The sequence below is a fragment of the Motacilla alba genome, chromosome 5, assembly GCF_015832195.1.
Source record: "Motacilla alba alba isolate MOTALB_02 chromosome 5, Motacilla_alba_V1.0_pri, whole genome shotgun sequence".
In the NCBI taxonomy this organism is placed as follows: domain Eukaryota; kingdom Metazoa; phylum Chordata; class Aves; order Passeriformes; family Motacillidae; genus Motacilla; species Motacilla alba.
In genome coordinates this window covers 30,068,654-30,095,547 of record NC_052020.1, presented here as the reverse complement: position 1 = coordinate 30,095,547, position 26,894 = coordinate 30,068,654, and the positions used below count along the sequence as shown (strand labels likewise).

General features: G+C 45.2%; 1 protein-coding gene across 5 annotated transcripts; it reads right to left on the bottom strand.

The window, feature by feature from the left end:
• Positions 1-274: 274 nt before the first annotated feature.
• Positions 275-19,235, bottom strand: BMF (Bcl2 modifying factor). 5 transcript variants are annotated; one of them, XM_038138652.1, is made up of 5 exons: positions 19,105-19,235; positions 17,640-17,804; positions 16,394-16,714; positions 15,279-15,442; positions 275-1,964 (listed from the first exon to the last, which is right to left on the bottom strand). In XM_038138652.1, exons 3-5 carry the CDS (start codon positions 16,707-16,709, stop codon positions 1,863-1,865), a joined length of 582 nt encoding a protein of 193 aa, XP_037994580.1. In that variant the 5' UTR covers positions 16,710-16,714; positions 17,640-17,804; positions 19,105-19,235; the 3' UTR covers positions 275-1,862. The 5 variants fall into 5 exon arrangements, with proteins under 5 accessions (XP_037994580.1, XP_037994583.1, XP_037994582.1 ...); XM_038138655.1 differs by having other exon boundaries at positions 16,619-16,714; XM_038138654.1 differs by having other exon boundaries at positions 16,394-16,618.
• Positions 19,236-26,894: the final 7,659 nt, after the last annotated feature.

Below are 26,894 nucleotides of genomic sequence, written 5' to 3'. Positions count from 1 at the left end.
TAAAACCCACCCCCAAAAATATTACTTGAGATTCATTTATATGAATTATTAACCATCATGGACAAACATATTACTCTAGCTCTAGCTAGAAAAATAACACAAAAGGAGAAAAAAAAGGTTTTCTCACATAAACTCTCTCCTTATGTTTCAAGAGAGTGACTGTGAATATATGAGGGTGAAAAAGGCTTGGGAACCTCTTTCAGGGAGCTAAAGTACATTTTGCCACAGAAGAGGCAGGATGAAAATCAAAGAGAATGGGGCTGAGAGAAAGCAAGAAGGTCCAAATTTAACTCTGTTCAGCAAACTGTTACCAGACACTGCAGAGCAATGATGAGATTACACAAATACCAGAGAAAGCAGGAATTGGAGACAAATATGCAAAGAGGGGTGGAGAAGGAAAGCATATGTGCAAGTAAACTACTCTTCCGTACAGTAATGAGTATTTTTCAGAGTGGATCAAGAGCAGAAGATCTTCTCAACACCTGCAGCTGGACATTTCTAACACAACTGAAGAGCAATTCTCTGGACAGCTCTTCCTCAAGCTGGTTGTATCATTTGAGACCTACAACAAGGTGCAGTGGCAATATGGAAATTTTCAGAAAAAATAATGTCTGTATTGCTTCTCTGTTCATGTTTTACCCTAGCTGTCACTGGGTCTGTGAACTAAGTATACTTAAGGCTACAGAGAAGCAGCCATCAATATTTAAGGCTACTTCCTTTTGGTACGGTGGTTTCCCTGTGCTGGTCCAATAGTGTCAGCCATATGGACAAACTTCTGAGTGCATACAAACTGACAGAACATCTCCCTTGAAATAACATTACTGCTGCTAGCCAGTATATGCTTACAGCAGCCTCCAAATACTACACACCAGAGTAATGGACAGACTGCTTGTACAGTGTACATATCAGACTAGATGCTAATTAATTTCCCTGTCAAATCCTGAAGCAAAATTATCTGATGCCTGGGATCTAAGCCTTCCTGACCAACCACATTATATAGTAAGAGATAAGAAAACCAAAATAAAATAAACATCCATCATAAAACTACTAAAAACATATACATTAGCATTGTAAAAGAATGACACTTGTGCCATATTCCATGGATTTTGGCTTCCTGCTGGCTCATGGGCACTGAGAACAGTGAACTGAAAGTAGGCGGTGGCAGAAGCTAATAGCCACCAGCAACGCCAAGAAGGTTTCTTTTTCAGCCTGTTCTACTGATTTTTTTTCTTTTTTAATTGATGGCAATGACAAAGAACAACTTCTTGTGAGAGCACTGCAAGTGGTGACCAATTAAATGGCTGAAGAGGTCAGATTTCTTTGTGATTTTCTCTCACACAGGGCGCAATGAAATAAACAGTAACCAATGAATAAAACAAGTAACCTGATGGAACCAAGTTACTTGAATGTTTTTCATTGCTAAAAATGTGGAGGAATTGAGCATCTCTGCTCTTAAAGATACCCCAAGTATGTTTAGTCATCAATCCCAGGCATCACTTTTAACTAGCAGCCAAAATGACACTCCTGCACGCTACCATCCACTAGTACACAGGGCAGAGGAAGCCATCAGTCTGCTACCTGCCTCCCTTGCACAGAGGTCACCGGTGCGGGGAACCAGCAGCAAGCTTTACCAAACACACCCACATTCTGGCTTTCCTTCAACAGTGTTGGACAAGAGCTCCCTGCCTCGCGAGGCAGGCAGCAGCAAAGAAGAGTCCGTAAAAACACCCAGACTTGAAGACGAGTATCAGAAAGTCAGAGTCCTCACATCCGGCCGGCGGTGTGCAACGTCTCGCCCCCGAACCAGTGTTTGTTCAGTGCTCCCTGCAGACTGGATGTGGCCTGAAACAGGCGGGCGAAGCTCACCTCTGCCCAGTGTGGTTCCTGTTCACCTCCGTGTTTAAGGCCAAGTTGTGTAGGAAGAGAAAAAGCTGCCACCACACTTGATTTCTGTTCTGCTGATGCTGTAGAGAAGAACAGTTAAAGCAAGGTTATTTATATTTCTAAAATTGCAACATACCACTTCTCTTTTCCAATAACAACTCAGTTACACTTTTCAAGAGCAGACACTTTAATCCCATCAGCATAACAAGGGGGTGCAGCAAGGGATGAGGGGAGAGAGGGAAATGATAAGTTCTCCAGAAATAATTGTAGCTCTAACATTACAAAAAGAAAAGAGCAGACCCTTTATGCATTGTGCACAAGAGGATTAAACTTTTTTTTTTGCTTGTAGGATTTCGCAGAGTTTAGCCAAGTGCTGTTTTTAATCAGATTGGCTTCTGAGCCTTTCAAAAGCCCCAGCTGCATGAACAAACAACCTTTTTTTTTTTTTTTAAAAAAAAAGCCCCCCTTCACCCCGAAAGTAAAAAAAAAAGAAAAAAATATAACTGGTGATCCATCTGTAAGTGATTTGACACCGTGAAGGTCAAAGGGTTAATCTTCAATTTAAACCACACTGCTGAGACAGCAAAACTCTGATTTCATCTAGTACAAGAAAACACATTCGTGCACACACACACTCCCCCACCCTCCCCCCACCACATTTTCCTTCCCAGCATCTCCAAGATAATACTGCCCTTTTTATAGCCACTTTTGACAGTAAGCCATAAATAATCAGCCTTGGAGCCCTTTCCTACTGACTGGAGCCAATTAAACCTTAAGCAAGAACATACTTGAAAACACACAAAAAACCAAAACCAAGAGGTTATTTCAGGTCCCATTGTCAAGGAAGAAACATGGGAGTTGAGTTTCAGGGGGACACCAGACTACATAATGCAGCTTTGGGACAGGGACGCTGTTCCTCCTTTTGTTATATGTAATCACCCCTGCAAAAGTGGCTCCGATTATACCCCCACCTTCCTGCACTTTAATGGCATCTCATACAAACAGGTGGGTTTCTCCTTACATTGCCCAGTCTGGGATACTATTTCACCTCAATAACCGACTCTCTATTAGAAGTCAGTCTTCATTTTCTCATCCAGAATTCCATATTTGCTAAGCAGGCATGATCATTTCTGGAAAACAAAACAAACCAGCCCAAATCTCCGCCCCCTGCCCTCCTCCCCAATCCCCAGCAGACAAGGAAACAGAAGACTGGCTTCCCACAACTTTGCCTTAGTACACAGGAGTTCATAAAAGAGCACTGAAGCACATTATATGAACAAGATGTTTCAACTCAGATTAGCCCAACAGGGCAGAACAACACAGTTGCAAGGCATTTTTTACATAATCACAAATCAGAGAGTTGCAACTGGAGTTGGTGTATTGGAGATGTGTCAATAGACAGCTCTTCAAAGCCCTTCCAGATAGCCATTAAATTATGTTTGTATTCCAGTGTGAGTAGATCTGTGCCATTTGAATCACAAGCACACACAAAATAGGCTTCCAGAAAACCTGCGTTCATCTTGCATCTTAGCAGTGGGTCATTATTCTTGCCCTCAAGACTTAACAAGAAGAAGAAATGGATTTGGAAAAGTTCACACAGATCCCACCACACCTTTTAAGAGCACTGTGTTTGTAGCATAACCTGTAAGCAGTGGCTCTAGAGCCTGCTATTATTTATTTCAAAGTAACTAGTCCTGGTTTCAGTCCTTACTGATTGCACAGGCATTGCTAGGTTTACAGGTGAAAACAATATTTTATAAACTGTCCTGTAGGACTGGGTTAAAAAGCACTAATTTGGTCTCAAAAAGCAAAAGCAAAGTTTTTGGTTTGTTACTCGCATCTCAGTTTGACCAGGTTTGCCCTCCCTCATCAAACTCCAGAGATCCTTAGCACCCTCCTCCATACAGCCACACTCCTAAAACTGCTCAAACTGCACAGGGAACCAACACATCCCTGTGACATCTAGATACCATGTTTTTATCAAGCTATTACAGCTTAGGCAGATTCCTTAAACAGAGATCTTTGGGTAAGACCTCAATGAAGTGGCATGCAAGAACAAAGTGGTCTTCTGCAGTTTCCACAAGCAAGGAACTATGCCAGGAGAGCATACTGGACAAACATATTGCAGATGCTCTGAAGACAATCTGCTTTGTTAGATTTTTTTATTCTATTGGCGGCCAAGAGGGTAAAAAATTGTCTTATAGAGACTTAGTAAGGGAAAGGCAAAAGGATGTTTAAGACTTGGTACAGAAATCCTAAGCTTGAAATACACCTCAGCTTCATTAGTGGACCCTCTCTACTGGAAACTCTCATGGAATTTTATGAAGTGGGTTAATTTGGGGGCACACAAGAGGAGTCCTGATCTGGCATGTACAGTTTTACTATTTCACACTGTTGGGAGCATAAACACATGTAAGAACCCCCGAATTGATGTCCTCCTTCATGTAGGAGGCTGTTTTTTGCTTCTCATACAATAACAAATTTCTAATTATTCTGGCTCCTGAAGTTTTATACCTCACCTCGGGAGAAAAGGATTACCTATTCTTTCCCGTGATAGGTAAAGGAGACCGTGTTCTGAAATAAACAGTGGAAGGACTGAGACTGAGCTCATGTGCCTTTTTTTTTTTTAAGGGAGGAACTTTTTGAGGAAGGTATTGAGCTTTGGTCTTTTCTGGTAAATAAGAGTTTTGGAACTGTACTTATACAATGGTTTACAGGCCTGCAAGAGAATCAGTGGGATGTGATAAGACAAATACTGAGAAAAACTCTAATATGTATTTTACCTTATATTCTATTGTGTTTATTTCACTGCCTCTTGAAGTCACTTTTTGGTACAGCATTTTTGTCCTTTTCCAATTAAAATTGTTTCCTGTATTTGCCTAATACACTCAAGGAGATTTCCATGCAAGAGCAGAATAGGAAATATTTTACCCTTGGTTCTCCTTGATTATAAGAAGCATAACACCTCAAGTAACTTTTTTAAGAACGTTGACACCATTTTGTTTTGTAGTGAAAAATAGAGCACTACGTTGAGGGCAGCTTTCCAGGTTTTATTCCTAGACCTAGGGCTTGCTTGTATTTCCCTAGTCTGTATTCAGCCAGCATTTTCTTCCATGGTGGTATGGTCTCACACACACTTTCACTGGCCCACATCCTGGAGCAGCTCACTCACGATGTCCTCTACCCACAGCAGTGCTGAAAAGTGAATTAGAGCAGCACAGTGATCAAGGCCAGAACTAATCTGATAAAGAAGTTGCCCTTAGTGTTTAACAGGTCATCCTAAACTATCTGATCCATGGCATCGTGTACTCAGACTGATGCTTGTTCCAGAACAGAAAGATGATGACCTGTGAAGAGGAGCAAGCTGGGACTACGTGCTCCAGCAGCAAGCCCAGTTAATGAGGTTTGGAGTTACAGCTTCACTTCTGGGCTGATCTGCTTTCTGTGGTACTAATTCAGCATGGGACAAGAGCCACAGAACAGAATGGCAGATATTATTTGCAGTAAACAATTTATGGAAATAACTAAAAAATGCCCTTTTCACAACTTTCTGTGTCTTTTTCCCCAGATATGCTTCAGCCAAGATCAAAATTCTCAAATATTTCAAGACTGAGGAGTTTTTGGTGTGGTATAATTTAGCTTTCAGAATGGACAGAAAACCCAGAAGAGTAATTCCATGAACCTGGCATTTTTTTTAATGTGATATATTTTGAGACATTTGAGACATTTTTCTAAGCTTCATAACTATTGTGACACTGGTGTATCATTTCCCTAAGCTCCACAAGGCTGATTTGCCCTTTATCAAAATAACTCAATCCTCAGAGTCACTACTGCACAAAAATATCAGGGATGAACGCTTTGCCACCTCCATGTGGAAGCAACAAAATAACCTGAGGCTTCCTTCCCAAGAAGGAAAGAAGCTCCTTTTGCCCTCTACACTAACTGTAACTAAAGAAGAGTAGACTTGTGAATACAGTAAGTCAACACAAAGCTGGAAACACATAAAACCATTTCCTATTGCAGCTGCTGCTTTTTAAAGGGGATATCCTTATGAGTCTGTCTGTCTGAAATGTTAGCATGAATGCTTCAATGAGTCACAAGAAAAGGCCATTTTACAGGAAAAGTGTTCTCTGCAGCAACAGTACATTAGTGAAGCCTCTTCCATGAACTGTGCTGAACCAAAAGCCAGACTACTTGTAAACAAACACAAAAAAAAACATGCAAGACTTTTACTGGAAGCAAATGAAAGAGGAACATGACTGACCCGACACTTAGTCCTTCCCCATAATTAATTCCTAATACATGTTTCACACTGTAAGCATACAGATACGTATCTGGCAAATAGCACCCCAGACGTCAAAACCTTTTGTACTCCTACTGAGCCCTTGCACAGGGTGATCAAAGGGAAGATCAGGACAGGTGATGCACTTCAAAGAAAATGCTCTCCCTTTGACACAGCTCCTTGAATCCATGAGCATTAATGTTTAACAGATTAATAAGACTCATTTTTACACTTGATATACACGTGCCATTAACATCCCTGTTTAAAAAAGTAAATATGCTTGTCATATGCACATGTTGTATGCGGGTCTGTCTGGTACACTCCATCTACCCTCTTCATCTCATGGGCAGCTTCTGACTTTGCTTCATAGCTTCCAGACAATTAAGGGTCATATTCTGGTCCCATCTGAACTAGAAGGATTAATATGGCCCTAAATGGTGCTGTGAGAGCAAAAGAAGAAGAATGGCATATGTGTACATAAAAACATTATTCTTCCTTTAATGACTAATACAAGTATTTGCAACAAGTTGTTGGGATTGTATTTATTCACTGAATACAAAAATAGTTGCACACCAGGAGCAGTTGCTGACTCATCGCTGAAGGCTGTTTTGGCTGCCAGGTGGCTGGAGGCATATTGTGCTACCACAAAATATGCTTTAGCTTAGAAAGACTAGAAAGTCACAGTCCCCAAGGCAACAGAGGTTACAGAAGGTGTCCCCTACTGGAGAGAGAAATGCAGGCCATTGGAAGTCAAATACAAATCTTTCCAGCTGTGATTCCTAATGACCAAAGTATAATGCATGTGTAGAACCAGCAGAGAAAAAAAGGAGGCAGTAACAGAGGAAAAAATGAAAGAGGAGCTCAGCCACATGGTTTCTCATGGTAACACAATAAAGAGGGAGGAGAGCCCTTCCTCGGGAAACTCCATCCTTCTGTCTTGCAATGACTCTTACTTGGGACTCAACTTATAGTAAAAAGAGGCATCATGTCAAGTAGTGCTTCCTTTCTCATGAGCCTCCATCAGACTTTGCAACAACACGTGTGTTTATGGAGAGAGGAGAAACAGTACTGGACAAAGCCAAAAGGATGTAGGGTGCAGGGAACCCCCAAAACCAATGCATGGGCTGCCCAGCCCAAGCACGGGAGAGAGCACGGACTGAGGCGCTGGCTCTGAGCAGCAAACAGCGACGGCTGTTGCCCCAAACCTGCTGCCGGCGCAGCTGCGCAGGTGAGCCCTTTCTCAGCTTTCTCGGCGTTTAATAACAAACACGCAGCCACTCGCGCCTTCCTCTCCAGCGCGGGCAGGAAGGGGAAGCAGACAGCCGCCATGGCAACAGCCAGCTGACGGCAACCTGGGAAGGGCAACCACCGGCCACTGCGTTCCCAGGCCCTCGGCCTTCCCCTCCTTCCCCATCCCGAGGGGCAGGCTGGCTTATTTTCCACAAATACAGTACATAAAGATCCCGCATTTCCACAGAACCGTGCCCGATACCACTCTGTGCCTGTGGCCCGGGGTCCGGTACGGTCCGCCCTCATGCTCTGGGTGCGGGGGTGTGTGTGAGAGTGCTGGAAGAGATTCCCAGGAGAGGACACCCCACACCGCCCAGCCACAGCCGGCAGCTGCAAGAGTTTTTGACCTTTTTAAGGGTTTATTGACTGAACCTGCGTGCGATGGGGCAGGGCTATTCCACAGCTCCCCGTGCTCATCGCCTGCCCTGCGCGGGCCGCGGGACCGCTGACCTGTGTTTGGCACGCATTCCTTCACCAGCAGAAGGGAGGCGCTCCCAAAACTGCTCGCTGCTGCGGAGACCCCCCCCTAGTGATTAAAGTCTGCCTCGGGGTTTGCTTAAAATAACACTTTAAAAGTTTTTACAGGAAAAATATCCTGACGCGGGGGGGAAGGGGTGGGCGCGGGGCCGCCCGGCTGCGCGGGGAGGCGGCGGGAGGGCAGGTGCAGGGCTGGAGCCTGCGGGCAGCGCAAACTCTCGTCAGCAGCGCCGATGAGTCAGAGGCTAAATTTAGCCGGCGATATAAACACAGCCGCCGAGCGCAAACACGGCCCGGCCGAGCCCTCGCACGCACCGCCCGCTCCTCCTCGCCCGCCGGCCCGGTCCGCTGGCCCTCGGGGGGCTCCAGCCCCATTGCCAGCGCGCCCTCGGATCTGGCTCACATCACGGAAAACCTAACTGGGGTCAACAGGAGTTGCCTCACTGCTTGTTTTTGGATCACTATTTTTTTTCTGCCGTGGTCCGGTCCTCGGAAGGATTTCTTTTCAATTGGCGAGGCGGCTAGTGAGGAGAAACAAACAAACAAACAAAAAAGCCCAACATCCAAACGGAGACTATAAAGGCTGGCAGGACATTCCTTCTCAGTGGCTTGAAACAAAAGAGAACTCTGCATTTAGGCACTTGCTTTCCTGCCTTTCCACCATAAAATTTAATTGAGTAAAATACAACATGTACGCTCCTCTCCGTAAATAATCACTCCAAACATCTCATCATCCCCCTCAGAGATGGCACTATCTTAATAAGATCAACCAACCTAGGTGGAGGACTGGAGGCAGAACAACTAGGTTCCTATCAGCAATCCTTGTATCATCTCAGTCAAGTTAAAACCTGCATTTTCTACTCTCCCACAATAAAAAATAAGTGGGGCATTACCACAATTATTTCTTAATTGAAAAATAAGTTCTCAGCTGTCACACTGCTACAAGCAGAAGGCATGTTACCACTGTCACAGTGCTGCAAGAGCTGAGGAAATCCAGAAGAACCTGAGGAGAGTGAAGGGGTTGTACAGGAGAGACAGCAGCACTGAACACTGATGTTAGACATGCTGCAGAATGATTCACCTGCACTGTCTCAAAGAACTGTTTTGTGCTCTTTATTCTGGGCAATCTTGGTCTTCTGAGGTTGTGGCCCTACTGCCTCAAGACAGTCCTGTGTCCAGCAGGCTTCATGGCACACAGTTGCACAGAGCTTGCACAGCCCTCCTGCCACCCAGCTCCCTTATCCTCTGCCCACCTTCTCTACCAGAGCTAGGCAGGAAGTTTTGCTTTTTAAAATTATCCCTTATTTTAAGCAGGAACAGACATGTAATATATTTAAATCTTTTGTCGGCTGAAAGCATAGAAGAGGCTAGATTAGGATGATGTAGAAGTTTTGTGGGTCTTATTAAACTGATATACAATGATTATATGTGCCTTGCATCAAGAGTTTGTATAGCCCAGCCTCCAGCAGCAGCCTTACATGGCTGCCTGAGGGAAAGATAAGGGCAAGTACATGCACTAGTACTCTCTTTCAGCATCTAACTAGTTTGAGCTTAGGATTTTCTGAGTCAGATCTGGTTTCTGTTTATTTAATGTCTGCTTCAATGGCCGTAAACTTGTCTCAATTCCCCTTGAACCCAGATAAAGCACTGGGATGCACAATATGCCTTGACAAGGAGCTCCACAGCTTTCACCTGTTGCATGAAAAATGACCTCATTTACTTTGAGCTGGCTCCCACTAGTTTAACTTGATTTTGCCTAGTTCTTGTGCTGGGAGAAATTAGTCTATTCATCTCCTTCATGTCACTTTTGATTTCTGTTTAATATTGCTTCCCTCTTGGTTTCTATCTTTTTTCAGGTTTAGCAGTCCTTAGCCCATTTTTTCATATGGAAGTTCTATCATCTGTCGTGCCCTTCTCTGAACCTTTTCCAGTTCTGCTACATGATTTTTTGATGAAGGAAACCAGAACTTCATATAACATTCAAGATACGTTAGAAACATGAATTTATACAGTGGCATAATTTTTTTTCTCAGTGTCCTTTCTTAACATACCAAAGAATACCATTTCAGACTAGATGTGAAATGGTCTAGCACATTTCTGTTAACCTACATGTCAAGTAATCAGCTCCATGGGCAGCAGGATTTCAAAACAGGTGCTAGGCAAGGGGCAGCAAGTTGCTGTGTCATTTGTATGCATGGGGAAGGTACACTTCCAAACCCACCTCTTCCTTCATTGTCATTTGTCAAAATGAAAAAGGAAAAAAAATCTAATAACATTAAGCAAAAAAATCTGTCTCCACCTCCTTATATCGAATTTTTGACTCCACTGACCATAAGAATGGCCCCTTCCTTTCCTCAAGCCTAGGATTCCAGTTCCATAGCCCTGAAAGAACTTCGTTTTACATCTCAAGCTTCCCAAGCTCATACCCACCCTATCCCCTGCCCTTTAAATTGGGCTCACTCACTTCAGGAGTTCACTCCCCCACCATGTTTGTGCATCCTCAGCTGGAGATTTGAGTCCTGCACCAGTGGACAATGCACAGAAAGCAGAGCTGAAGAGGTGACCCACTGCTGTGCACAGCAGCAGCAAGGACCAGCCAGCAGGGAAGATCCTGAAACACACTGACCTACTCAAAAAACAGAGGAACGAAAACACGTACCCCAGGTCTCAAAGAGACTGTAGGTACAAATGAAGTATGGAGCTGCTGGTGCTACAGGCTTATCTGCAGGACAGTCTGAATATTTGCATTATTATTAGGAAGATTTCCTAAACATTTTTCCTAAAATATAAGGTCATCATAAAGAACAGATTCCTGCAAACAATTCCATTGTAAAAAAGGCAACTGTTAAAAAATGTCCTGAATGTCCTTAATAATGAAAAAAGCCTGATGGAGTTTGGGATGAATGATGCACATGTACCCATGTACTCATTCTCTCGCATCACTTTCCGACAAGCGATGCAGGCCCCCTGTTGCATAAGTAGAAGTGTCTCAGAGGAGGCCTTGATAACTCTTACGAGACAGACAGGAAGAAGTATGCAAAACATAACACGTTTCACTTTCAAAGGAAAATAACATTTCCTTCTGGACATTTTCAGTGTCATTAGCTTGAGGCAAACAGGTACATGCCTAGCTGGCTGCCCACAGCCAGTGTGGATGCAGGCATTTGTGTTCCATGGGCTGCTGAACCCTGCTGTAGTGATGGTTAAGACTTACTTGCTGAAGCAACTGGGGAATTCAGAGAAACAAAGTTTTCTATAGCTAGATCCACAGAGGATTTTTGAGCATGGTCAGCATATCTAAATCAACTGCAGGATTCCTGATGTGTTGGAAAGGGACTTTGTTGTTGTTTGTAATGCACTTATTTACTCAAGAAAGCTCAGTTCTGATTCAGCATCTGGTTCTCATTGAGGCTCGGCTTTTTTTAAACTGAGCTTTCCAGATGGGTTGACTGAAGCACAAGGAGGTCAAGAGACTTGTCTGAGGTCATACAGCAAGTCAGTGGCTCTGCTTGGACCTGAGCCCAGAACTGTTCAAGGCTACCACTCCTTGGCTCTTAAAGAGACAATTTTATCCCCTATGAAGTGATCTTATCTCCATGAAGAAGAAATATGATAAAAGCAGTCCCCTCAAAGCTGCAGCCTGCTTTAAAAGAGTTATTTTTTTTGGAAAAAGCTGTAGCGTTCCAGTGCCTCATTGGAGCCCGTCAGACTGAAGGGGTGTGATCCTGATATACAGTGTCATCCACCCCACCACTGGATAACCCCCTGCTCCTCTGGGGTGGCTTTGCTGCTGCCGCCATTCCTGGTTGTGTACTCACATCCCACCTAACAACCCCTCATGTCATGAAATACACTCTCCATTCAGCACAGGTCAAAGCCCCTCCTCAAGGCAAGGGAACCCTAGTGCACTCGGGACCTGAAGCAGAGCCCAAGCACTTGTGGGAAGCACATCCCAGCCAACCAACCAACAGGTCCCATAAGCTCAGCTCTGTTCTCCATAACATCAGAGCACGCTCTTGAAGTTCAGCCACAGGCTGCGCTACAGCCGCAGTTCACCGATTCCATAGCAAAGACACACTTGCTTCAAACCAAGGAGGAGGTGGCTTCTCTTGCAGAAAGCATGGCTTGCCTCTACCTTTGTTTTCCAGTGGAAAAAATAAAATAGCGAAGTCTGCTAGAAGCTACACAGCCTCAATCAAGTAAGAGACAGTAAAGAACTCAAGAAAACACATCTATATAGGTCTCATGTCATTCTCCAGAGCCCTTCCAATCTAGATCAACCTGTAGCAGACTCTGCTATTTAGGAACACAGAGCATTGCGCAGGTCTTCTTACAAGAAATCCAGCATCTTAAGGAGATGAAAGACATGGAGTTCTAGAGAATGCTGTGTTATTGCTCTAGCACTGTTCTAAGGATGAACTAGCCAGGTTTTAAATTACTGTTTTCTGTTTAACATATTAATAGGAAATGAAACTCTGAAAGTGATTTTCATGCCAAAAGCAAGCATAGGTGCGGCCAATTTTCTTATTCTTACTAGATGCATACCCAAAAATCTTTTGTATAGCCAAGAACCACAGAATAAATACCATTTAGCTCCAGAAGCCCAGAGAAGAGATAACAATGACTCTCCGGGGCTCCAAGTGTAGGATGGGGTTAGACCATGCATGCAAGCAGAGTCCAATGACAACTCAGTGATGTCAGCCTCAGCAGCAACTGCCTGCTCAGTTTCTCTCTCAGCCAGGGATGTACATTAACCAGCAGCCTTTGTGTCAACACAGCCTTGCTGCTGCAGCAGCAGAATGGGGGCCATACCTGAACTGCTGGAGAGTCTCACAGAAGTCAAGAGCCATGAGAAGGCAGCTCTTGAGCTAGCTGGATGCACCATTCCAATGCTAAAAGTCTTTCCTAACTTCCACTGAAAGGGCACACACATTTTCTTTTCACAGGTTCACAGATAAATGTTTTGTAGGCTCTGAAAACAGGCACAGCTTGTTGAACACCAAGCTCGCTCTCTTTCAGGACTTCATAAGACCACACTGGTGTGACTAACTTTGTGGTATTCTAAATCTGATTCAAGACCCCACTCTGGAAAGTTGGTTTTGACCAAATGTTTGAGACAAGCTGAAATGGGGTTTTCAAATCAGGGGTTAGTTTCACAGCAAGATAAATGACAGCCCAGTTTTCCATGCCTCAGAGACTGCCCCTTCCAAACCACAGCACATTGCAAACTGCTCACGTGTCTCAGGGCAGACCGCCTGCTCCTTCAGCTTCGGGCAGGGCAGAGTCATTGCACACAGGACAGAGGGGTTCTCCACGGGGGATTCATGCCAAAAGCCAAAGGAAATCCTCCATGCAAGACCGGGAGGGAAGGGATTGGGCATGACAACCAAATACTCCACAGGGATCAGTGCTTTGGACACCAATATGTGGCTCAATACTCAGTTTCCCTAACAAACAAGAAAGAATCCCTCGGCAGACCCAAATGCCAAGGCCTGTCCCAGGGTCAGGCAGTGGATAACCACTGGCTGAACTACTCTTGTCCTCGGGTTAAGTTTTCGAGTTGGTTTGGTTTTGGTGTTTTTTCCCCGTTTTGTTTTCAAATTTAAATTGCCGAAGGCCCCCGCTCCCGTCCCCTTTACAACTTGTTGCTGTTCCAGTTCAAACAAAGAGCGCGGAGCCCCTCCTCTGGCGGGCCCCGGGGGCCGGGCCGGGCCGGGCCGCGCCGCCCAGCACAGCCGGACGCCTTTGTTTACTACGGCTCCACACGCCGGGCTGGCCGCCGGCCGGGGCTGCGCGGCCGGGCCGGCACCGGGAGCCGCGGCCGGGCACCGGGAGCCCGACCCCCCCTGCCCTAGTGGGGCTGGGGCGGGTGGGCGCTCCGGGACGCGTTTCCAAGGCTCGGGCATCAGATAGGGACACTCCCCCCAGATGAAAGGGGTCAAGTTACAACCAGTTCCACCAGTTCGGTGCAGGGCTCCTCTGCCAAGTTGGTTAAACCTTCCCTTTCCTGTGAGACAGCCTGGCGAGAGAGCGGGGCCTGCAGCTAACGCTGGCGAAAAGGCGCCACCGGGGAAAACCCCATTCAACCACAAACAACACGTTCAAAATCTCGTGGTAGCTCTTTATTCCTGCAGTCTGCTAAATGACATTCATAGCCCCATCTACATTTCTACAGGCTAATCCTCCTTTTCCTTCTTTAATCATCCACCTATTAGGAGATGAGGAGTCCCAGAATTTCCTCATCTCTCAGGTGACACAGATAGGACCAAGCTTTTGCCCAGCCACAAGCCACACTCTCTGACCCGGACAGAGATCCTCACTTACCTTTGAGAAGGGCTGCAAACGATCCCACAGTTAACAGAGGCCAAACTCACTTGGAGTAGGATAAACTTTCTGTGCCTTTCTGAAGTCGCCAAAATTTCTTCATATACAAGCAGATGCACACCCTCCTTGTTGGGCTTCCATAGAAGTGGCAAACTGCTGCCTACTGCCAAGCTTCTGCCACCTCTAACCATCTCTGTATGGGCTGAGATTTCCATTTTATCTCTCCTCAAAGGGGAAGGAGAGCAAGGAAGAAAGAATCAAGGGTTCTGGGGATAATGGTTATTTTGTTTCTTTGAACAGCACTGTTTGGGTTTTGTTTTGTTTCCTTTTTGTTTTGTTTTGTTGGTTTTTTTTTTTTTAAGAAACCAAGATTCTGGAGTGTGTTTTTCAGACCTGATAGCATCTTACAGGTGTATTTTGTGGTGAGGAAGTTAGTCACAAGTCTGAGACACTAGCTACAACTGTCTTACTAGTAGCTGCTAGCAAGTCTAGCATGATCTAAATATTCTTTACAACATTACGGAGAACTACCGTTAGACAACAAGGGGTGTCAGAACAGACTCCAGGCTTGTTATCTCCAAGACAAGGAGCTGACATAAGCCACTGATGGCTACATGTTCCACAGAAAAGAAGGTGCTGGTTGTGAGGAGAACGGAGAAGAGTAAAAGCTGTAATAAAAAGCAAGAGGAAGATCCCTGGGAAAAGCCTCAAGCCCCACTGCTGATGAACAGGAAGAGCTGGAATAGCAGCAGCTAACACAGAAGAGCTCCCTTCTCGGGCAGTAAATACGCATATTCATATTCATATTCCTTCATATTCTCTTCCCTCCCCCTGCCAGTCTTTAGGAAGAGCAAGCAATCTAGCATAAGCAAAATCCATCAGGATACTCCTGCCATTTTATCAGACTGCTGGCAGTCTGCTGTCTTAAACAGCAGTTCGCTTAGCTGATGGCTGGAGCCAGTCTTCAGAGTAGCACTCTTGGACAGGTAAACCCCCACTTTCCCCTCCAGAGACACCCTACCCTCTGTATGTGGAGCCGGTGGAACTGGTCGGCAATGCACTGCAACTTCCGTGCAATCTGCACCTCAGCACGTGCTTCCCGCTGACCTTCCTGAGGTTCCTCCTGGAGGTGCGGATCCAACACAAAGCCAGCTGGAGGGACATGTAAACGGTAACCAGCACTCCCTACAAAACAGATCAGAAGAGTCATTCTTCCAGTGCAAAGATTATTTTTTCTGCTCAGTACACTTCATGGAGGAAAGAGCTGTACATAGTCCTACATTTTTACTTTTAAAGTCTAGGTCCTGAAGGCCAAACAATGACTATATACTGTAACACAGTGCAGTAAAAGATTTACCCAGCTTTCAAATAAACTTGTATTGATTAAACAGAGCATTGTGTTGATTCCCATAGTCAAATGAGTGGGAAGATCTTAAAATTGAATCATTTTGTTTGTTTACAGCTCAGCCAAATGCTGTAGCTTGGGATTTTTTTTAAAGACAGTTTTGCAGTTTTACAGGATCTCTGCCTCAAGTTGTCTCCCCTCAAAGGTAGAAGTATCTTTTGTGTCAGTCTTTTCTCAGTTTTCTGTCATTTAGTGATTTTAGTGATTTGAATTAAAGCTGAATTGGATACACAAAGCTAAGTGGTAACCCATCAGTTACTAGTAAAATACTGGATGGACATGCTACTTATTCAGCAACTTTATCTCCAGTGAAGAGCCTAAAAGCTGTAACTTTTTGGATCTTCTTCTCTCCACTGAAAACTTCTAGGAGTTTCCACTTCCTATGTGGATGAGACAGACTATTAGTAGTTAAAAATGTAGGCAAATTGTAAGATATGAAGTACAGTGAACATTTAGACGTCTAGGAGTAAAATCAAATGTGATAGAATAAAGCCAAAGAGAGAAAGAGGGAATATCAAAGACAGCAGAAGCGATGAGCAAGTGTCTGGTTCCTGCAGTGGACAAGCAAGGGTAAGAAAATACAAGTTGTCTTTCTTGAGGGAGTAGGACTAAAGCAAAATAATTTCAGTCCTTTAATAAAACACCCTAATGAAAGAGACCTTGCTTGACTGGGGAAGTGCTAAAGGGACAGTTTCTTTGCTGCAAAGCTAGTGACACTGGAGTGCTCTTACCATAGAAGAGTCTCCGTGGCTCTTCAGTGACTCCACAAGGCAACATAACATCCTGACTGGAAGAGGATGGGCTGAGTGTTTGAGTTGCCTTGTCCTGCTGCTCAGGATGCCTGATACCGGGACCACAGCAGTGTGTGAGGGGGAATAGTTGAAACCTCCCCAGAAGGCAGCTGTAGGACTGGTTCTGTGTGAAAAAGCCAGTTGCAGTCATCTCACCAGGCTGACCTGCAAGTCCAAAGTCATCAGAGTGAAACACGTCATCGTCCAGCCCATCCAGGCTAGAATAGTCCTCTTCCAGGTAGTTGGGGCGATCCATTGCTCCTGCAATAAAGGGACATTTGAGGAAACAGCTAAGACACAGCAAGAATGTTGTCCAGGAGAGAATGCCTTCTGCTCCAACAGTAAAACACAACCAATTTTACCACACTTCCCTCTTCCCCACTTCCCAGTGCTGCCCATCTGCATGGACAGGAGAGGTGAGCGACCTGTTGTGAAGGTTAAGGCTTTGGAGAAAGTCCTCAGCTGCTGGGCCAGAGAGAGACAAAGTTCACACGTGTATAAGTCCACAGCTCCAATTCCACACCTGCTCACAAGTAGAGAGCCAGCCCGCAACCTCAGCACACAGAAACTGAAAAGACATTTTAAGAAGCAACCCAAATTCTTCTAATAGGTCCATGGCCAGTGAGCTTCTTTGGGGTCTGCTTTGTTTTGGCCTGCCATACTTGAACTTTATGGTATATCCCATTCACTTTTTCCCACCTATTTCTTATTGATGAAGAAAAGCTCTTGGAATCATAAGGCTGCAAGGCCAGATTTTTAAGAAACCCCAGTGGTTGCAAAACTTAAAGAGTTGTCAAAGCCACTTCTGTGAAGCTCTCCATTACTTCTCCCTATGAGGGCCAGCTTTCAACTTCTCATTTCTCCCCTCAGCTCAGCTTAAGACATGTCCCAAACCTGGCAATGTAGTCACTTCCTTATCCCTCTTACCCTCAAGCCTACATGCACTGTTAGTGCAATGGTTCATCCTACTACAAAAGAACAACATGGCTGGTGTCAGTGTTTAAAGCGGGATTTCTGTAGTTGCCACAGTAAACACTCCTGAGCTCCGTCACAGCACAAAGCTGAACAAAGATGGTAGAGGGGAAAAACCCCCATGAACCCTAAATCACTATTTCAGAGCTCTTTGCAAACATAAAGCAATTAGAAGCAGTATTACCAAAAATGCCACAAGTCCCTTTACTGTTACCTGTGCATCTAACCCAATTGGAAGACAGACTCCTAAGAGATCCATCTCCAGGATTTCCACCCAGTTCCAAACAAGGCAGTGAAATTCAACTCTTCATGTCTCTTCCTTTGCTCTGGTTTGCGAAGCATTTAACAGAATGGAAGACTAGCAAGAGGAATTTCAGGCCTGAAGGAGACATTAATAATAATTTTATAAGGATGTGTTCAGCGCTGCCCTTGGTGCTCCCATCTTCCCCCCAGGTGAGCAGCACTCCAGACACCAGCACACTAAGAGACAACAGGACCAAGCAGTGCAAGAACTGTTTCTGCAGAGCTCTGGCTTGGAGGCACTATGGCTACTTAAGTTGCTGCATCTCAGCAGTTCACTCAATTGAGCCACAAATCCCAAAGAAGTTTCTGCAGAGCAGAACAGGTACCAGCCCCACAGCTGGATGCAACTCTGCTGGATGACAACAGTGGCAGAGCACTCATAACATTCTCATCCATGGCTTAAAGTAGCACACTGAAAGGAGTTATGGGCCCCAAGAGGCAGGCATGGACGATCTCCTTGCCAGCTCTTCTGCTGGATCAGTCACCTGACAGAGAGGCAGGCAGGAATGTATTTTGTCTTTGCAGGAAAGTTTGCCAGATCTCATCTGTCAGCCTCGCTGGGACACGGGCATTCCTCAAGGAAAGTGCAGCAAAGGCACAGAGCAAAAGAGGGTTTAAAGAGCAAGAAGTTTAACTCGACCTCCTGCAATACGGTCCGATCCTTTTGCAGAGCTTTTCAGAGAATGCCGAGGCAGCGCGAAGGGCAGCTCGTCCTACAACCTCCAAACGCAGCTCACGCTGGGAGCCACCGGACAGCTCGGGCTACGGGTCTTTGCCCGGGCAGCTCCCGCGTCTCCGGTGCCGTGTCCTACCCACGGCACTTCCTTCCACAAGCCAGCGGCGACAGCCGCGGGCCGGGGCAGCCGCACGCCCGCGCTGACAGGCGGCGGGCCGGGAGCGGAGGGAGGTCTCAGCGCACACGTGCGTGCCAGCGTCCCAAAACAAAGCTGGCCGGCCTCGCTTCGCCACCGCTGGCCGCCTTTAACTCTTCCCCGCCTGGACTCTAGCCCCGCAGATGTGGCCCCGGCCAAGAGGTTTAACGCGGCTTCTCCGGGCAGCGCCGTGGGACGAGACTCCCGAGCTCGGCGGGGCGGCCCGGGAGGGGCAGCGCTGGCTGTGGAATCAGCCATCTCCTACATCAGCGAATCAGCTGCTTTCTTAACCCCCCCCCAAGCTCATTCCTCGCCCGCACTCTCCCTCTTTCTTCCCGCTCCCCAGCTGGCGCGGGACTCCGGGCAGGACCGGCCGGGCCGGGGCTGCCCCGAGGCGAACCCCCTTCCCTGTCACGATTGCGCCCGGCCTCGGCACCGCCCTCAACGGCAACCTGGCACAGAGCGGCCGGCCCCCAGTGGCGAAGGCGCTTCCCGGGCACTCACCGAGAAGCGGGACGGGCGTCCCTCGGGGACGGGGCGCCCCGGGAGGAGCCGCCGCCGCCGCAGCCTCCGCACCGCCAAACTGCGGCCGGCGCCGGCGGGCGCGCCGCGAACAGCTGACGGCAGCCCCGCCCCCGCCGCGCCCCGCCCCGCCCCCGCCCGCCAGCCAATGGGTGGAGAAGGGCGGGGCCGGCGCGCGGCAGAGGCGGGGGCGGGGCGGGCCCGCTCCGGCCCGCTCCAGGTGGGAGCCGCGAGCGCTCGGTGCCTGTCAGCCCTCAGCGGGACGCGCTGCCCGCACCGCAGCCTGCCGCCGCGCTCGGAATGCTCCGAGGCAACCCCAGCCGGAGCTGAGCCACAGCCGCGCTGGGCTGGCTTTAAAATCTGATGGGAGTGAGACTCCAGGTAGTTGATTTCCAGCAAAACTTTGATTTTTCAGCTTTAAATGACTTAGAAAGTTCTTCGTGACTTGTAAAGTCTGACCGCTGAGGTGTGAGGGTCTAGGAGTTCTTCGCAGTGTGTTGCGCTCTCTCCTGTAGATGAGTACGACTACAGGACTGCACAGGGCTAAATTAAACTAATAAGGATGATTTCTTTATAGCGCTTTCTGTGAAGCCCCCTCGATGAGATTAGACTAAAAACCCCAACCCTCATGCTGCAAACAACAGCTCGGTGCATTTATCTTTACTCTGCCAATGATTTATCAGGTCCCCCTGTAATCAGTGGCAAAATCTCACCATGTTAAGTGAGTCAGGACCCAGCTCCTTGGCGCAGAGCAACACCCTGTCAGGCTGTTTTTAAAACCGACGTAACAAGATCGCTTGGAAGGGAGGTTTTTTAACCCAGCTGGCAGCTGAGTAATGTTAGTTGCTGTCAGGTCTGCCACACAGTTACTTAGGTTTGTAACTTAAACTCGGGGGAGGGGTTAGATTGCAAACCGAAGGCTAGCAAGGTGAGGCAAATTACTACATTTTCTTTGTATCACATTGTCCTGGGCAGGCTCACAGAGCCTCTCCAGTTAAATGTTGCAGAGTCACTATGATTTTGAGTGAGGTATTTACAGTTGCCATTAATAGATTAACAGGCTAATAATGTTCATTGTCTCCAAAAACCCATTTCTTTGTGGTTCTTGTCCAAGTGTTCATTTCAACTCTTATTTGCCAGAAGGCTTGAGTCTACTTATTTACGAGGAGGTCAGATCATGTTTGACTTGTACCTCACCATCAAGTAAGAAAGAAAAAATGCTCTTTTCTTTCATTTTTGGTAAGGGACAAGGTTCCTAAAGTAATTAAGCCTCATTGTTCACTTTGGATAGTCAAGGGAATTGTGAGTAGTAGAAGAGGAGATTGATATTAAAAAAACCAAAAGGCAACAAAAGGCATTCTGTATCTTCGAGATAGTCAAATTTTATCACATTGATGGTCAGACCCTGGCAAAATGCCAGCTGCTGGAGGGCTACTTCTAATTTGAATGTGTATCATTATAAATAAAAAATGAATGTGCTATGATTCCAACCACTTATGTCCTCCAGACTGAGTAATAACTGCCTGCTGGTTAGGCTCATTAACAGTAAGAACAGTACCTGATCGGCTTTGTTTTCATCTCATTGAGCTGCAGTTGGGGCCACACTTTATATCCCCAGAGGCTGCATTTTGGGAACTCCTACTGTGTAGAAAATGTATGGAAACTGAAATCTATGTGTATAATCAGGCTGGACGGTAAGAGGGCTCAGGAAGGATATTTGTGCCTTTCAGTGATTAAAAAAAAGATATGGCAGCATTTCTAAGAGAGGGGACTCAGAGGGATTCCTTGAGGAAATTAGACATTGTTAAGAAATGGCTCCGAGTAAATAGACCGAAACCAAGACAGAGACAGCGAGTCTGAAATGGAAAATTGTGAACCAGGGGCAAGTTATACCACCAACCTTGCTGCACTCAGCTGAGAGAGTTTCTACAGTAGTACGGAGACAAGCTTCTTACCTGGGAACAGGAGCCCAAGGGACGGATTCTCTGCCAGAGAGTTTTTGCTTATTAGTGTACATGGTGACATTTTGATTCAAGAGATTAATCTTAAATCACGTGCAGCAGTGTCCCTGTGACATCTGTGGATGGAAATACTGTGCCATCCTATAACCTTTCTGTCAGCCTGCTCTACTGCTCAAAAGAATAGTGAACAAAATTGCTTCTTTTATTTAGTTATCTCTCCCTACATATTCCTCGCATGTCTTCACAACTATTTCTTATTTTACTGACAAAATGCTATTGTCAGCATTGTGCTGTAATTGCTGAGTACATTGTGATCTTAGGCACGGGCCTTGCAAGCTGCTCTGCCTGGGTGGGCTCCGAAACCCACACAGGGCCAACTTGACTTTGGTGGGGGTAGTCTTGTCTGATGAGCTCAGTTTTCATTTCTATTTTTCTATTTTTGTAGCTCTCATGGTTGGAATAGGGAAATTAAGGGTAGTCTCATGGATCATAAAGCAAAGGATGAACAAGAAAAACATTTGGGGTTGATTCTATTTATTTTGTTATCTTAAAAACATTTGGTCAATGGGGCGATTTTTCAGGGGGCTCAGTCTGAGTGCAAAGGAGTGGAAAACAGTGTCTTCTGCCCTGACACATATCAGTGGCTTTACTAAATGTGTTCTGCCACACTTTGTTGTTGTGTGAGGCAGAAAAAAAGTCTTGAATTTCATGTTTGACCCTCCCTGTTTATTTCTCACATAAGCCAGACTCTGGGGGAAAGCTGGCCTGCGTCCTGATGGAAGGGCTCCCTGTGTTCAGCACCCAGTGCTGGTAGGAGAAAGTGCTGCACACTTCAGTCAGTGTGTGTGAGAACAGGATCGCTTGCTGTCTATAAGTGAAAGTGAGAGGATATTGCTGTTGGGGTTTTCTTCCGAAGGGAGCAAATTTTAAGGCAGCCTGCCAAGGTTACTCCTTCTTGCTTTTCTGAAACCAAAACTGAGGCACACTTTTTCTCCCCAGGTAATGTCATTGGATTGGGAAAATGCTTCACCCTCTCTTGGGGTGCTCTGACTCCTACTGCAAACACTGAATACAGGAGTTTGCATTTTGCATATAGCCTTTCTACAGCCAGCCGTGCAAATTCAACCATGCCTTAGAGACATTGGGCTGAGGGAAACACTGACAACCATGCTTGAGGTTTCTGCCTTTCTGTGTGTTACTGAACGTGCTCTTGTATGCTGGAGTCAGCCTGAATTTTTCTTTTCTTTTCTTTTCTTTTCTTTTCTTTTCTTTTCTTTTCTTTTCTTTTCTTTTCTTTTCTTTTCTTTTCTTTTCTTTTCTTTTCTTTTCTTTTCTTTTCTTTTCTTTTCTTTTCTTCCTTCCTCCTCTCATAAACACTTGCTATACACTTTCATGTTCTCTAAGAAATTGTCCAATTCTACAGAGATTTTGCACAGGATAGAATTTCTTCTGCCTGCTAATAATGTAGGGGAAAGTTCCGAAGAAGATTTCTCTTCCCTTTTTTTTTTTTAAAAAAAAAAAAAAAGAAGAGACCAAACAACAGCATTTGTTCACATCTCTGGGTCTCTTCCATTGCCCATGTTTTCCCTCCTAACTCTGTCCTCCTGTGCACTCTCTCCTGCTTTTTTCCATCTCATTCTTATGACTTCTTCATCATATTCCTTTCTTGGATTCTGGACTAACTCCTGCAGCATAAACTTCCTCAGATGTTTGACTCCACTATTGGGATTTCATCAGGGCTATATTAAAGGAAAATCTGTATCTGATCTTTACAGAGTTGCAGCCTCATTTTGTAAAGGCCTGATCCACTCCTTGCAAAGACAAACTGACTTCAGAGGGTAAGATCAAGAACGTTTTTGACTGTGATTGGTAGTGAACACTGACTATACTCAGGACTCACCAGATATACTCAGGGCAGGGCAGAATCAGGTCTTTATCTCACTGCATGAAAAGTTATGGTGCTGCTAAATGTCGCAGCTGGGTAATGTGTAAGCTTGGGGTTTGACACCACACTTCACTGCCTGCCAGGGTTCCCTGCCTGGTTGAGACTATTTGATTTTGGAGCTCGGTTATCACAGAACTGCAAAACTGCTGAGGTAGAAGGGGCCCCTGGAGATAATCTGGTCCAACCCCACTGCTCGGGCAAGGCCACCTACACCTACACCATGTCCAGATGCCTTCAGACTATTTCCAGGGATGGAGACTCCATTACCTCCCTTACCAACCTGTGCCAGTGCAAGTCAGCTAGGGTGGAAAATTCTTTTGGAATCCCAAATTTAAAATACCTAAGGGACACATTTTTATTACATTCTTTAAAAACTCCCAAATCTATTTCTTCCATTTATTTTAAAACTAATGACAGTGTTTGTTCCTATCTTGGGGCACATACACAGATTTGAGATTCTCAGCTATTTCATTATTCTCAGTGCTACTCACAGGTCATCAAACAGAGAAGTCCTTGCAGTGTCAGGTCCTAACAAAATACGTTGTGCACAATCCCCATACAGATATTGCCATCCTGTAGATGTTGTTGAATTGTTGTCATCGTGCAGAAGAGGAACATCACATTTACGTGTGTCACGTGTTTTGGCAAACAACTAACTGCCAGAGACTGTGTGTTGTGCTGTGTGGACCTTTGGCTGGAGCCAGCAGAGAATTCATTTATTTTGATAAGTGTTCAGTGTTATTTATTGAGATTTGACCTCAAAATCATTCATATTTGGATAGAAAATAGTGGAAAAGTAGCACTCAGCCATCCTAAATGAGATGGTAAAGCAGAGAAATTTGACCCCTAGTGCTGACTGTTTATGTTGCATTACAGGACCATTCAGGGTGTTCAGCACACTGGAGCATTAAGTCCTAGATGCAATAAAATTAAAACTGAAGCTAGAAAGTAAAAGTGAGTATAAAACCAGAATTGCTAATTCTATCAATAGCTCAAAAGGAAGATCTAGTGCTAGAAGCTGCTGAGTACTTCACATTGTTACCTATTTAAATATATGAAAAGAAAGATAAACATTAAAAATATAGAATAGAAAAATATAATTTTTTCTCCAATTGCAAGTTTTCCTATCTTAAAGGGTTTACAGGACATTGAATATTCAGTCAGCTCAGAATACGTTTTAGAAGAGTCTGTCTAGGGACACTGTTGTTTGCAAATTCAGACCCTCCATTTTCATATGTAAATCTATGGTGTTCCCTTTTCACCACCCAGAGAATATTCTTCAAGTAATTTTTGATCCTTGTCTTTATTGTCTTCAGTTAATGACATTAATATGCTCTCCTTGTGTTAGAAACTTTTTTATAAAACACAAAATTTTAAGTTTGCTATGTAGGCAAAAAAATCCTACTTTCTGTAGAAAAATTTCCTTTTGCTGCCTTGAGTTTTTGTTTTCACCATATTCATTGTAAATGCAGTAAATTTTAATGCATACTTATGAGGACTAGCATAAAACTGAGGACCTTATTCTTCTTTCAGTGAATCCACTGGCAAATCATCTCCAAATGCCGGTACAACTAGAATGGATAGACTTTACAGTTTGGGTGGGAAAAAAACCAAACAAATTCCTGACAAATGTCAAAGCCTGGAAAACAAGTCTGAAAACAGTTTGGCAGAACAGGATGCTTTACAATTTTCCTGAAGGAATGTTTGCAACTAATGATTCACCAGTTCATCACAGTATCTCTCTAATGCTCATGAAAACCCATTTCCCACACCAGCCTGGCGAGTTGCATAAGGCACTTTTGGGAAGAGGGTTTTCTTTGGGTTTTAATTGTGCATGTGCAGCTCAGCACTCCAGGTGGGCAGCAATTCCAAAGAGGGAACACAGCATTTCCTGTGATATGTGAAAAGCAACACAGCTCACCTTTTCTCCTCTCTGCAGCCGAGTGGCACCGTCCGTCCCGATACCAAGATCACAGGAAAGCTTTATCTGGAGAAGGTCCCTCTGTTTGGCTCCTTTTTAACTCTTCCCTTTTTAAGGGCTGGTGTTTCCAAGAACAGAGTTGAAAGGCTGAGACAGATTTTCATTTTTAATAACTGAGCTTCAGGTTCCCTGGGAAAAAAATGTTCTCCACTGGAGACAAGAAGGTCCTGTGTCACCCAAATTCTTTACTTATTAAAGAGATAGATGAGATCCTCTTACAAAACTACAGTAAAGTATCTCCTTAAATCTGGAGAGGTGTTTGCTATTTCTATTTTACAATCTTTGTTTCATTTCTTTTGGCTACCTCATCAAAGTCCAGCAAGTCATCCAATGCTGGGACAGACAGGGGGGGAAGAGCTGCAGAGGGCAGGGAAATGGTGAGGTGATGCCTGCATCCCAGCTCTGCAAAAGACACAGTACTGCAGGGGATCCACTCAAAAGCTTTGTGCTTCAGGTTCTACAGGTGTACAGCAGTAGATGGACAGTTCTGTGGTGGAAAACATGCTGAGTTCCTTCAAAAGGTGCCAGCAGGTGGCAAGCAGCACTTTTGTCCATTCTGTTAAAGGGAAGTTGTCTTCCTTCAAACTCCTATCCTCCCTCCCTGCCGGGTGCTGAGGGTTTGCAGAGGCAGAGCAGATTGACACATGTGGAAAACTCATAATAGAACATGAAACTCTCTGGACCAGGTTTCTTTACTTGCTTCCAATTATTTGAATGATCTATTTTTGAAGAGAAAAGAAAAGAAAAAGAAGAGAAAAGAAAAGAAAAGAAAAGAAAAGAAAAGAAAAGAAAAGAAAAGAAAAGAAAAGAAAAGAAAAGAAAAGAAAAGAAAAAAGAAAAGAAATTTGGGGGGTGCTCAGTGAAAATGGAGCAGTCTGTAACAATCAAACAAAAAAAAAACCACCAAAAAGTAGTGAAGCAAAAGAGTTGTCTGCTCTTTAAAGGGAGACTTAAACATAATGGCTTAAAAAAATTCCACTGAAAAAACAATCTGCAACTGAACAAATAGCACAGTGATTCAAAGGACTGCTTTATTGAAAAGTCCCAAACCCCGAGTGGTTGGCTTTTCAGATGAAGTACAGAAGTCTCACCTGAGCATTGCCTCAGATTTTAAAATCTTGCCCAAAACTTCTGATTAGAAGCAAACTTAGGGGGAAAACAAGTGGGGAACAAAAGTGAGGAGGTTGAAAGGCAATCAGGCAACCGTGCAGAAGCTTGAGGCAATAGAAGCTCTCCTGAGCGTTTCACATAGAGAGCAAGCTCACTGCTGGCTTCAGAGGAATGGCAGGAGGAGAGGCTGGAGAAGTGAGAAGCCAGCGTGAGCAGAGGCAGGCAGTGGCTGAGAGACGTGGATCCCACCTTTGGATCCCACCTTTCAGTGGCTGCAAGGCAAGGGGCAGGGGAAAGCTGTGAGCAGATGGGCAGGCAGCACCCTGCCTCTCTGACTGTGTGTTGGTTTGTTCACTCCCTGGGGAAGTGGGTTTGTTCACACCCTGCGCTCCCCTCTGGTGCTGCACAGCCCCTCTTCTGACCTAAGTCATCACTCCCCATCTACTGGGACTAGCCAGAAGAATTATTTCTGGTTAAGTCGACTTTCATATTCTTTTCCCCCTCTCTTTTGTTAAAGTTTTCTGCTACTTTTTCACCTCTCTGCTTATTTGCTGATGTTGCCTCCCCTCTTGTCTTCTCTCATCTGCTTTGCTGCTCTGCTGGTCTCTGCTTTCTACCACCACCTGGTCTCATTTTTCATTTGTGTTTCTCTTGCTCTCTCCTGCTCAGGAAGGGGACCAGCGACTGGCCTCCAGCACGGCCAGAGTGTTACTAGCTGTAGTTTCTAGCTTTGGTGCTTTTTGTTGTCGAAGTGTGTTACAAATAGTTTTGTTAT

Excerpts from the sequence above, each read along its gene's own strand:
- BMF (XM_038138652.1), bottom strand. The coding sequence starts at position 16,709 with ATGGATCGCCCCAACTACCTGGAAGAGGACTATTCTAGCCTGGATGGG. Across the intron at positions 15,443-16,393 it reads GCCACGGAGACTCTTCTATG|GGAGTGCTGGTTACCGTTTA; the intron begins GTAAGAGCACTC and ends TCTGTTTTGTAG. Across the intron at positions 1,965-15,278 it reads ACCGGCTCCACATACAGAGG|CATCAGCAGAACAGAAATCA; the intron begins GTAGGGTGTCTC and ends TCTTCTCTACAG.